Genomic DNA, 12,778 nt, shown 5'->3' with positions numbered 1-12,778 from the left:
AGGAGGACACTGGAGCTCTTGAAATCAGCAGACAGAGACTACAAGGCCCAGAATCCCCCCCACTGTAAAACGCCCAGCAGGGGGTGGGTGGCCAGTGGGCGGTGGTCTCAGGGGCCGAGTGTGGACCCTCCAGAGGTTTATTCTTTCCGGCGACGCTGCTGGCCGCCCTTCTCCTGTGTTCTCCTCTCCGTAGTTCAGCACCTCAGACGTTGCTGGGCTCTGTTTGTGTTAATCGCTTTGAAACGCGTTTGTGTCTCGATGTGCTCCTCGTGTAGACCCTCGTGTAGATAGACCCTCAGTAAAGTCCGTCTGTGCATTTCACCTGAGAAATCGTCACCGCGCTCAGAGAGGACACACACTGCTGATCTGAATGGACCCCCAGGTCAGGAATCCAATATAAAATAAACTGACGATTAACAAAACCCTCCGATGTTCTTCTGAGGTTCGCCACCACCACCACTGGACAGGTTTTGTCCAAGGAGACCCCCGCTGCCCTCCTTTTGAAAATCTGATGGCTGGAGAATCAAACTCTGCCAAAGGGTTGTGACGTTGGTTCAAAACCTCCTGCTGTACCCTTCAATTCCAACGCAGAACTCCCACGAGCCCCCCGCTAGCCCTGCTTGATGACGCAGACCCCCTGTTGACTTCCCGGGCACCTGTGCAGTTTATAACGTAGACAGGACACGCTGAACGAGGACAGTGGCCACAGCATAATGGGACAGACGTGGGCCACTCCCTGCCCCGCCACCTCCAAGCTGGTGACTCCACCACAACATTAAGGGGCCAAGTAGGCACAGTTAAGGTTTGGCACTCAAAGGCACTCAAGTGACAGGTGGCATAAAAAACAAAAAAGAGAGAAAGAACAAAAAGAAAAGAACGCGCTCAGGGGACACGCCAGTCACAGGACAGGCTGACTGAGGTGCAGCACGCGTACCAAGAGGGGCTTTGAAATGGGCTTCCATACGCTGGAACACCACTTTGTGAGTCTCCACGGGTGGCACCCAAATAGGTCAGCCACATGGCAGTGGGCTCTTCATGGACTGGGTACAATTTACTGTCAGGGTCTGCAAATGTGACACGAAGAAGATGCTGCACTGGCTGCCAGTTTGGGTCTTTGGAGCAAAGAAGAAGGTTATGGCATCTCGGCGGGGAGACAGAAAGAGCCTGATACCTCAGGGTGGCCTAACAGGCCATGCTGCCCGCGGGCACAAAATCACTCAAGAGTGGCCTGGTAAGGGGCTCCAGAAGGGAAGGGCGGCACAGCAGAGGTAGAATCGTCAGCGTGACCCCGAGGGTCTGACTTCACCTACAGGTAGAAACAAGAAGACAACTGAGCAGCACCCGACGCGCCCAGGAACAGCTGAGGGTCTTCTTCTGACTTCTTATGTGACGCCAAGCAGGTCACCTGACCCACCAGATGCGTGTCTCCAAACACAGAAATCTGTCACTTTGGAGAAATGCAAATTAACAAAAAACGTGTACCCGCTATTACTCCTTGTGTGATCAGAGCAGCCTAAAATGAGCAGAGTTAAGGCTGGACCCCCGTGCAGGGCTTGTGCTTTCAGACAAGAGTGACAATTTGAAATGTCACCAAGGGCTCATGGGACTCTGCCACCCTGTCTACATGTGCCTTGTGGACTTGACCAGGTCACCACACCATTATCTTGTAGAGGGGGCTTCAAGACTCTGGGGGCCACTGCTACGTGTCACATAGTCCCAGTACTGGTGGAGCCACCCAAGTCCATAGAAAGCGAGGCCGGACCCCCGCCAAGGGCGTATCTCCTCGTGCAACTTTCAGAAACAGCCAAGTGTGTGAGGGCATTAAGGGTGGCCATCTGTGGTGGGCTCAGGGTGAGAATGGGCTCCCCCAAATCTGAGATCACTGCGCTCTCTGTGAAAGGATTGTTGGGGGGCAGAGGGGATTGTGAGGGTCAGTGAAGTAGTAGAACTCGAAAGACTTGACATCTCCACCCTCACCAAGGGTCCGGGACGGAGTGCAGTAAGTCAAAGAAGAACACCAGGAGGTCCTGTGTGGGGTCCATCAACACGACAGACACAGATAAACTGCCTCCATGGGTGCCATCGGCTCCAAACACAGTCCAATGCAAAGCAACTCGGGGGCAGCTGACTATACCTTCAGGCCGGTTTGGGAATCCCCCATGATGACCCACAGATGATTGGCAGGGGTCTGCCCAACTCAGTAGATCCACCCTAAGACCCTCACTAGGACATGAGGGATACGGGACGTGTGCACAAGCCCACCATTAACCTGATGCCCGCTGTTGCGTACAGTGAACGGTTTCAATCAAACATCAGCGCGTCTTTCCAAATCTGCAGATGAGCTCACGCCATTGCCAGGCGCTGTGAAGGCGGGCAGAGCAAAACGCAACACAGGATGACGAGACACGGAACTCTTCTAGAATTCCCTTAAAATGGAGGGACAAAGGAGTACTAAATCAGAGAAAACGGTGACAAGTGGCGCTTTCAGGGGCCAATGCCACTATACATTAAACATGCTCCACCCCTTGTCCCCAGCCTCGTCCCCAATACCGATCTGGCATGTGACTTCAGGGGTACTCACTGCGTCCACCAGGTTCACCACAGATTTGGCCACGTTGTTTGTGTGCTGCTTGCTCTTGTGCCTCTTGTACTGTGGGCAAGGGGAGAGAAAAGCAGGGGTCAGAAGTGAAGACCCCCTAGACAGACATTTTGGTGTGCCACCCCCCCGACCCCCCCCCACCCCCCAGGAGACAGGCACTCACTGTTCGGTGGTCGCTGACGATCATGAGCTCAAGGTACTTCATTTCTTCAAACACGCTGTGTGGCACCTGCACCAAGAGGAGACCCAAGGGTTTAGAGGGGCATCAGGCTACCACTGCAGTGGTGCCACAAATCAGAACTCAGCAGCAAATTCTGGTGCCAAACTGACAGTCAAACAAATAATGGAAGACCACCACCCCACCTGCTCCATTTCCCCAGTCTGCACACAACTGCACCCCCCTCAAATCATTATGGAGGGGTGGGTTGGGGGATCTCCAACTCGACAGCATGGGGGGGGGGGGGGGGAGTGCCAACCACGCCAATAAATGACTGAACACAAGTTGCCTGAAAGTTGGCATTTACTTCTGGTACCAAAGTCAGCTTAATCCTGGCACCGTGCCACTTGAAATACCAAGATGCTCTGTGCTTCTTCAGTGGGCTCCTCACCAACCACGGCCCACTCTGAAGGAACCCCGAGCAGGCGGAGGGCACCACGCTGCAGTACAGCAGGCCCTGTCTGTGCTTTCAGGACGTCATGGAGTCTTGTGTGTCACCCACCTCTGACTCTAAACAGGTGACACGTCACCAGAAAAAAATCATTTTTGGGGGAGTCCCTGAATTCCTTGCCCCCCTTCACAAAACCACCTAGGGCCTCGTTTCGTCCTTCTTGAACCCACACGTCTGTGTAGCCCTCAGTGTACATGGGCATCCATGTTGATTATAAGATGCGTGGTGGGGAAGCCCAGTGCTTACCGCTCTCTTTCTCCTCTTCCAGGAAAGGTCTGCCAGCAGAGCCCACTGAGATGCTGCACTTGTGGTGCCTCCTAAAAAGAGAGAAGAGACCACTGGAGGTGACACTTCCTGTCTTCCTGCCCACCCCCACCCCCAGCACTTCCTGAAGCTTCCGTCTCACTGGCACAAAGGGAACATGTTGAGTGACTGAATGCCACACCTTCACTGAGGTGGTGTTACCAATGGGCACACGGCCATCACGGTCCCCTTGGACATTTGTCATTCTGTCCGGATGTGCACCTGAAAGAATGCTCAGCTGCCATGGAGTTTGGACCTCAAACTAAATAGCTGGGGTGCCCAGGTGGTGACAAGCAGGCACACAGTTCATTGGCATGGGAGGGTCAGACACACAGTGTGCTTCCACAGCAGTGAAAAGTCGTCCAGAAGAATTGAGGACTTCAGGGGCCTTCCGGGATGTTATTTTAGAATGAACCTCCTCCTCCTAAGTGGAGAGGACTGGCGAGCTTTGGTGGGCAGAATGGCCTCCTCTCGTCCACAGATCAGAGCAGAATCGCTCATGTGGGATCCCCAGCCCACCTTTATCCACAGAATATTGCGTGCCAAGGAAGCACAATGTGGCGGCAGGAATGGCAATTCCATCATGCAAGGTCCCAACTCTCGGTGGTCCTAACAGATCCCTGGGCGTCCTTTATAAAGAGCGGGGTGAATCCTGGTGTCCTGGTTAGTCACTCTGGCCCCCCTAATCACCCCCCGTCTCTGATTGGCTAACTGTCTCTGTCACCACTTCACCACCCAACAGCTTGTGGGCTGCGAGTGTACAGGCGCAAAAATGGCTGCCGTCACCTCGCCCAGGTGGATGCTGCACATTAGTGGTGGCTGAAGTGGCTCCACACTCCCTGAAGCGCTTTGAGTAGAGAAAAGCATTAAATAAACGTATGGAATTAATAATAATAATAATATTATTGGGCGGCACGGTGGCGCAGTGGGTAGCGCTGCTGCCTCGCAGTTGGGAGACCTGGGGACCTGGGTTCACTTCCCGGGTCCTCCCTGCGTGGAGTTTGCATGTTAGATAGATAGATAGATAGATCGTGGGTTTCCTCCCACAGTCCAAAGACATGCAGGTTAGGTGGATTGGCAATTCTAAATTGGCCCTAGTGTGTGTGCTTGGTGTGTGTGTGTGTTTGTGTGTGTCCTGTGGTGGGTTGGCACCCTGCCCGGGATTGGTTCCTGCCTTGTGCCCTGTGTTGGCTGGGATTGGCTCCAGCAGACCCCCGTGACCCTGTAGTTAGGAATATAGCGGGTTGGAAAATGGATGGATGGATGGATGGATGGATAATATTATTATTATCATCATCCTGAAAGTCTGCCATGCAAACGACGGCCCACTTTTGGGCCTCCTGCTATGCACTCCTCAGTCTCAACAGCAGGTGGAGCCAAATCTGCACAGCGCTGAACTCCTGAAGCCTCTCCATTCAAGTCAAAGAGCTCAGAGGCTCATGGGACACGAGACGACGCGGGGCGTCTACAGCGCCTCACACCCCAGTCCCACTTGTTTACCACTTACCCACATTACTGGTCTGCTGCGCCAAGCCAAGTCCTTGAGTTTTCTGGATGATGTGCGGCCGCGCCAAGTCTGCCTGGAAGAGCGGAGACAAAGAGTTAAAAAAAAAAGGGAATGCGGCTTCACTTCCATCTTCAAATCAATGAGCAAAACAAAAAGGGCACGACGAAAAGGGCACGACGTGGAGCGTAAGAGAGGGCAGAACACCCGCCAGCTTGGCCGACTCCAGCAGGCCTTCACTGCCTCAGTGGGTTTCAGGGTCCAGACCCCCAGGCCTAGAAGGAAGGCCTCATCCAGTTAACCGGGACAAGCACCACAGGCGTCCCTGGCAGACATTAAGATGGCACGAGGGCTTGTGAGGGCTACAGATGGGCTCAGCACTCGCATTACGATCGACTGATTCAGGACAATGCTGACTATGACTCGTCTGTGAAGTCGGAGAATGTCTAGTCCTCACCCAGTGATGTGACAATCAGCTGATGTCACCCTGTCACCAGCTGAAAATACGGAAACGTCTTATTAAAATATTACAGTCACCCTTAGAAGTGACAACGCAGGCTGTGTGGTGTGGGCGGCCACTGAAGTGAGAAGTCAAGCAGAAAGACCCCTTTTATTGGCTAACGAGAAAGATTACAATGGGCAAGACCCCTTCTTCAGGCAACATGTGATAATTCCTGTAATCAGGGCTCTGTGTTGTCTTTTTGCTTGACTGCTCACCACATCCATAATGGCTGACATGGCACAACACCCCGAGTCCCATTCACCAGAGCTTCAGTGTACGGCTCAAAACATGTAGAGGCCCTCCAGAGGGTGCCATTGCTAACGGGCGCACACAGTCAGACGCACAGCCATGCCATTTCCATCTTGACAAACCCCACCAGTAGAATGGGGCACACTGAAGAGCTCGGTGACTTCAAACCTGGCACTGTCACATATGCCACCTGGGCTACAAGTCAGCGTGTCTAATGTCTGCTAAGGTCACCTGTAAGTGTCCTTACTGTCAAGAGCAAGTGCCGAGATGCCACCGCCGCTCTGCCAAGCCTGCCGACTCACTGAGCTGGGCCTACAAATGGCCTCTCCTCTGTAGTGCCACTCACACCAGAGCTCCAAACTGCCTCTGGGAGCAACAGCACAAGGCCCATGTGCCAGGGGCTTCAGGAGATTAGGGTTTCCATGGTCGAACCCAAATGCCAAGTGAGTGTCAACTGCAGTGGTGTGAAGTGCGCCATCCTGCTGGACTCTGGAGCAGTGGGGGGGGGGGGTCCCACTATCTGATGGACGAATCGGAGTTTGGCCGATGCCAGCAGAGACTCGACCTTCTGGACTGCCCATAGTACAATTTGGTGTAGTAGGAGGGATAACGGCCGAGTTTGGAGTTGGACCCCTTGGTTCCAGTGAAGAGTCCTGTTAATCCCACAGCACACAAAGCCATTTGAGACAATTGTGTGCTTCAGTTAGTGGAAGGCCCCCTTGGTGTCCCAGCAGGACTGTGCCCCTGTGCACAAAGTCAGGTCCAAAGAGACAGAGCCCTGACCTCGGCACTAATGGACACCTTCAGGATGAATTGGGTCTTCTCATCCCTGACCTCACAAGTGCTCTGCTGGCCGAATGGACTCACGTTCCCACAGGCCCACCCCAAAAGAAGAGTGGTCTGTTATGGCTGCACATTGGGGGGGTTCAGCACAATATGAACGTCGGGGTTTTGGAGTGGGATGTCCAGGTTACTCATATTGTCATGATGTACAGCACCAAGGTTTGGCCACGCTGTAAGCTGTGTGCTGACATTTGTACGGTGAGGGACTGGTAAGCGGGGTCAGTCCTGATCGTGGCGCTGGAGTCGGGTGACAAGCTGCACATTTGATTATCTCATGGAAGTGACGCGTCACCCTACAGTGTCATCTCAGACAGCAAAGCCGATGCTGCGTTAGAAGAAACTTCACGACTGGAGGACGACGTACAACAGAAGGCACCCTGACAGGCGCTGTAATGAGCTGGCAGCACGGGGAGGTGGAGGTTTGGGGGTCTGCCGTCATCCTATTCCCACCCCCAATATTCCAAGGTTCCTTCCACGCCCTCTCATTTGCCTCGTTAGCCCCTGCCTGGACGTTCACATCGCTGACTCCACGCCATGGTGGCACCCTGAAGGAGGGAGGTGCTGTGTGTCCAGGACCCCCTGCTGCGCTCTGCGCCTGGCCGACTGGCACCTGACGTCCATCATTCTGCCCCAGGCTGTCTGGTTTTCTTCACTTTGGTTAAGATGCTGCTTTACACGTTTGGACAGACAGGTGAGGATGAAACTCCTCCACAACAATGCAGGGGCAGATTTGCCCTCATCAGCTTCTCGCAGGGCACCTTACAGTTCCTACCCGGGGTGCCCTGATGAGTATAATACACTGTGCCCTGTCTGCCCTCAGTCATAATGGCCCATACCAGTGCACATGACAGGGCATAGGACAATGTCAGTGGGTGAAGGAGGACTTGGGATAGCGCTGTTGGCATCTCTCATCGAAGGGCACATCGGGGAGTCGTATCGGCCACCGCTCGTCCTTTTCTACCGGAGGCGCTTGCTTGCTGCCCCAGGTTTGGATGGATGGCAAGACAGGGGAGGGCAATAAAAATTTTAAAAAGTGCACTTTTGTGTTTTCTGCTGCTTTTGTGGAGGTGCCGCTGATCGGGCCTAGGAAGCCACGTGCAGGAATCGGGAGGTGAACAGGTGGGCATGAAGTAGTGCCATCTGGTGAGCAGGTGGGTGTGGGCACGCGCGGTTTAAAGGGACGTGTGACGGGGGAGTGGGTGTCCAGGTCCCTTGTCAGCTGATTGCTAGAGGAACTCAAGAAAGGGTGGGGGGCAAGAAAGGACAAGCTGGGTGAAGGGTGGGACGTCCAGGGAGCCTGACTGTGCTGGGAGTGAAGTGCCCACATGGAGCAATAACTGGGGGGGTGGCAGTTTTCAAAATCTTATTATTTATTTTTGTGCATTTTATTACGTTTTAAAAGTGAATATTTCAGCCATTCATTGCACAATAAATGTCACCTTTTTGTCAAATCACACCTCTGTGTCTGCTTCTCTAACTGGCCTCGGACCCTCCATCAAGGACCTGGGGTCTGCCAGTTTTATCTGATAAGGACCAGAGGGGCCAACATTTCTAAACCCCCCTCCTTGCTTTGTCTGGTATGCACGTCATCAAGAGCACACACTCTGGCAGACTGGCACTTGAACCTGCACGTATGCCAAATGCCAGCTTCGTTGCCAGGGCACTGCCCTGCTCTGCACAGGTGACCACAATGACCTGTCAGCCCCCTCCTGTGTGTGTTCCTGCACAAGCGCCAGTCTTTCGAGTCACTCGATTGCGACTCGTGTGCCTCACGTGGGACCTTCAGGCTGTGGGCAGACGTCTGCCCTGAATGTGCCCGGCGTGAGCAGCGGTGACAGAGCCCACATAACAGGCTGCTGCAATAAGTCTGCAGATCTGGAGAGAAACAGCAAATCAAAGGGGCCTCGGACATCAAAGGGGGTTTTGGTTCTAAAAGTCCAGCCTTTCTCAGCAGTGCTGATTCCGTGACATTTTGTGCTGAGCCCACTTCTCTAAAATGTGGCCATCTGTGTCACTTACAAGTGAAAAACCAGAAGTGAGCTGCCGTGCCATGTCAGCAGACTCCAGGTCGTGTGTGTGTGTATGTGTGTGTGTGGTACAGCGGGTCCGCGGCTCAGACACAGTGGCCACTTTTAATTAATAAATAAAGAAGGAATAAATGTGCTTGTGCTGGGGAGTGGCAGCAGGTGCCAGTGGTCTGCCAAAGATGCCCCATCTCTGGATTGGCACTATGTGGGGAGTCTGACTGCCCTGTTATCTAACCATTCCACAAGCCTATAAAGGGGAGCATGATTAAGAGAAAAGAGAAAGAGATGGAAGAAAAGAGAGCGAAGGTTAAAGGACGGAGAGGAAGGCAGGAGCAGCAGCGGACGGGCATGGTGGGTGGCCAGCGCTCAGGATAGGGGGCACGAGGATCACCCATGCAGAACAGCCAGGAGCAGTCAACACACTCAGGAGGAGGTGGAGCCTGCATTGGCAGCGGTGGGTGTGGGCGCAGGGTCCGGTGGCTCCCCGTGGACTGGGCCAGTTTGGAAGGACGTCGCTCCGCGCTGCCAGAGAGGTGCCAGTTTGAACTTTAATGACTCCTGTCTGAAGTGTTTCAGTGGTTTGTTCATTTATTGTTCACGCGTTTGTTTTAATCAAAGCCCTTGAACTTCTCACCATCCCTTTGCTTGGTGTGTTTTGTCCTCATCAGCTCAGCGATGGCGTCGGGTCCAAGAGGCCCCCGTTACGTCACAGTGGCTCACAACACAGCGGTGGTCCCGGCCCCCTCCCATCCCGCAGTGTTTCCCCCGACGTCTGCTCTTCCTCCCACCGATATTGTCTGCCTCACGGTAGACCCCTGCCATCTCTGCATGCTCGCCTGTGCAGGGCCTCACATCTTCCTCTTCCTCCAGTTCTTCATCACATTCCATCTGAGGGTCGTTCATCGCACTCCGCTGACTCCCCAAAAGCGTTTTGTTGGGGGGTTTGTCCCGTTGCCCCTTCTCCCAGGTTCTGTTTGTGTGTATGCTTTGGGAGTGCCCCCCGGCCTTGGCTTTGCGGTGGTCTGTTGCTAACCTCTTTTTCACATTAGTGTCCCTTCCCAGCCTCAAGTCTTTCTCTTCCTGGCCCTCACTTCTACTCGGCGGAGGCACCAAAGACATCGTTAGCTTCTCGCTGGTCAAATCTGATGTCCCGATCCCCTCTGCGTCTCAGCAAGCCCCCCACTCTCAATCGGAACTCTCAAGGGGTCACCCGCTTCATTTATTACAAGATGGTGAGCTCTGGTGGGCAGACGGTGGCTGCTGCTCCGCTCTGCTATTCCTGCTTCTCAAATCCCGGCTCGGTGGGCTCTGCCATCTGGGCAGCGTTTCCCCCTCGGGTTTCCCTCCTGCATTTTTCTTTTTACCTTTTTAACAGGATAAACGCTGTGGGGGTCCGAGTGGGCTGGCTTTGTTTTTACTGTTATTACGGTCGATAAACTCGTCTTCTCTTGGCTGTTTATCCTTGAGAGCCTTGTCCGTGTTCCTCATTACTGTTGCCTACACTTGAGTAAATATTTGATCAGAAAAAAACCCGGCGGTGTTTATGAAGAGCAAAAAGGAAAACCGCACTTCCAGAAATGTAATTTAGAAGACACGAGAACTCGTCTAAACCGGTCATAACCAGAAACGAGAGGACGACAACAAAACTGCAGCACGGCAAACCCAGGCCTGTAGAAAGTCCAACATCCCACCAGCATGGGCCCGGCCAGTATGTGGATGGGAGACCACCGAGGAAAAGCTTGGAGCCTACCGTGTGTTCTGAAAGGAGACCCCAATGCCCCCCGAGTGCTGTGAAAACAGCAGGTGGGACAAAAAAACTGAGGTCCTGACTCTCTGTGGTCATTCAAGACCCCTCCCTGGGCATCCTTCAGATAGAGTAGGGGGTATCCAGGCTAAAGTGCCCACCACCGTCTGGTCATTCTGGCCCCCTGCAATCACCCCCTGTCTCTAATTGGCAAATTATCTGTCACCACCTAACAGCTGACGTGTGGAGGCTGAAGTGCTTTGAGTAGCGAGAAGAACGCTATATAAATGGACAGAATTATTATTATGATGATGATGATGATTATGATTATTATGATTATTATTATTAGTAGTAGTATTATTATGATTATTATGATTATTATTATTATTAGTATTATTATTATTAGTATTATTATTATTATGAGTATTATTATTATTATTATTACTATTATCATTGTTGTGATGATTATCATGATGATTATTATGATTATTATTATTGTTGTTGTGATTATTATTATTATGATGATTATGATTATTATTATGATGATGATTATGATGATTATTATTAGTATTATTATTATTATGATGATTATTATTAGTAGCATTATTATGATTAGCAGTAATATTATTATGATTATTAGTATTATTATTATTAGTATTATTGTGATTATTATTAATATTATGATGATTATGATTATGATTATTATCATTATTATGATGATGATTATTATTAGTAGTAGTTTATTATTATTATTATTTTGATTATTATTATTATTATGATGATTATGATTATTATTAGTAGTATTATTATGATTATGATGATTATGATTAGTAGTATTATTATGATTATGATTATTATTATTAGTAGTAGTAGTAGTATTATGATTATTATTATTATTATTATTGTGATTATTATTACTATTATGATGTTATTATTATTATTATTATTATTGTGATTATTAATATTATGATGATGATGATTATGATTATTATTAGTAGCATTATTATGATTATTAGTATTATTATGATTATGATTTTTATTAGTAGTAATAGTAGTATTATTATGATTATGATTCTCCTGTCCACACTAACGACTGTCCTGTGTTTTACTCCTCAGTCTCAACAGCAGGTGGAGACAACGTAACACACTTTGAGAAGCTCTATATAAATGGACAGAATTATTCTGATTATTAAATGTATATGAGTTGCCAGGGGCAGGCGGGCACTCAGGACAAGAGTGTGCCCCACTCAGGGTTTGCCACGGAGGACTCCGTGAAAGGCCAGAGCAGCGCCCCCTGCCAGGCCTCGTCTGTTCTGCGTGGAGACCCCCGGCTCAGAAGACCCCCAACTAGGCGATTTGCCGATTTCAGCCACTAACTGAAGTTCTCAAAGCTCCTGACGCAACCTGAGCACTCAGCACTTTGAAGATGGGGGCTGGCAGGATGATAAATGCAGCTGTCAGCCGGGAGCGAAGGACGTGCGCGGGCGCGGAGCTCATCGACTAACTGAGCTTGCAGTTTCTGAAGTGCAAACTCAGCCTGGGAAATGAATGAGAACGAGGCGAGGCGGGCATCCTGGGGGGGGGGGGGCAGCAAACAGCCGGCCAGTACAGAAAGTCAGCCTGCGGGTGCTGTCGTCGCGCTCTTGAGATCGGAGGAAGACGTCCTGCAGAGGGCCCATCATCTGCATCTGCCATTCTGATGATCGCACGTCCAAATTGTCAGCTCAGATGTGCACCGATTTTGGGACTCCAAGGCTAAATTCGCTGGTTTTGGTGCGATGAGCCACTTGTGAGGGGCACACAATTTTAGAGTTTAACTGAAATGACTGAAAACCAAGCAGAGAGTTGGCAAGAGGCAAACCTGTGCAAATATTCATAAGAGGAGTGAAACAGAAACGCTGTGAGGGACCACCTGGGGTCCCTGCCGGGATGGACCCTGCACCCTTTCCTGGCCAGGAGACCACTGGAGACAAAGGAGAGCTGGGGAGCGGCGATATTCCCCTGCGGCACGGGAAGATGCTGAGGAGGCACCAGGGTTGGCACTCTAGAAACCACAGAAGGATGGACACTCCGATTGGGCTTGGGTTAAAAGTGAGCCCTCCACTCGACTTGAGGGGGACTTGGACTTGGTGTTGTGGAGGTGGGCTTGTGCTCAAGGTGTCGTTTAAATTAAAAGCACGTCAGCTGAACTGGGCCTGTTGTGGTGCTGCTACGCCCCCTAGTGTTCACAACACACAAAACAAGAAGTGCAATTAAAGCTGAACTAAACCAAGAGGGCAGGTCAGGTCAGGTTGGGGGGCACACATTGGTACAGAGCGTCGCCGCACCTAACACACAAC

At 51.3% G+C, this 12,778-nt stretch overlaps 1 protein-coding gene across 3 annotated transcripts in view; it reads right to left on the bottom strand.

The window, feature by feature from the left end:
- Positions 1–12,778, bottom strand: part of adam23a (ADAM metallopeptidase domain 23a) — an 89,193-nt gene that overhangs the window by 27,128 nt on the left and 49,287 nt on the right. For all 3 annotated transcript variants that reach the window (XM_028806115.2, XM_028806113.2, XM_028806117.2), the window contains exons 7-10: positions 5,078–5,150; positions 3,514–3,584; positions 2,763–2,828; positions 2,582–2,650 (exon numbers count right to left, since the gene is read on the bottom strand). In XM_028806115.2, the coding sequence (XP_028661948.1) occupies positions 2,582–2,650; positions 2,763–2,828; positions 3,514–3,584; positions 5,078–5,150 (279 nt within the window). The remainder of the gene's footprint in view (positions 1–2,581; positions 2,651–2,762; positions 2,829–3,513; positions 3,585–5,077; positions 5,151–12,778) is intronic.

Source organism: Erpetoichthys calabaricus, chromosome 8, assembly GCF_900747795.2.
Source record: "Erpetoichthys calabaricus chromosome 8, fErpCal1.3, whole genome shotgun sequence".
NCBI lineage: Eukaryota > Metazoa > Chordata > Cladistia > Polypteriformes > Polypteridae > Erpetoichthys > Erpetoichthys calabaricus.
This window is presented reverse-complemented; position numbering and strand designations above follow the sequence as displayed.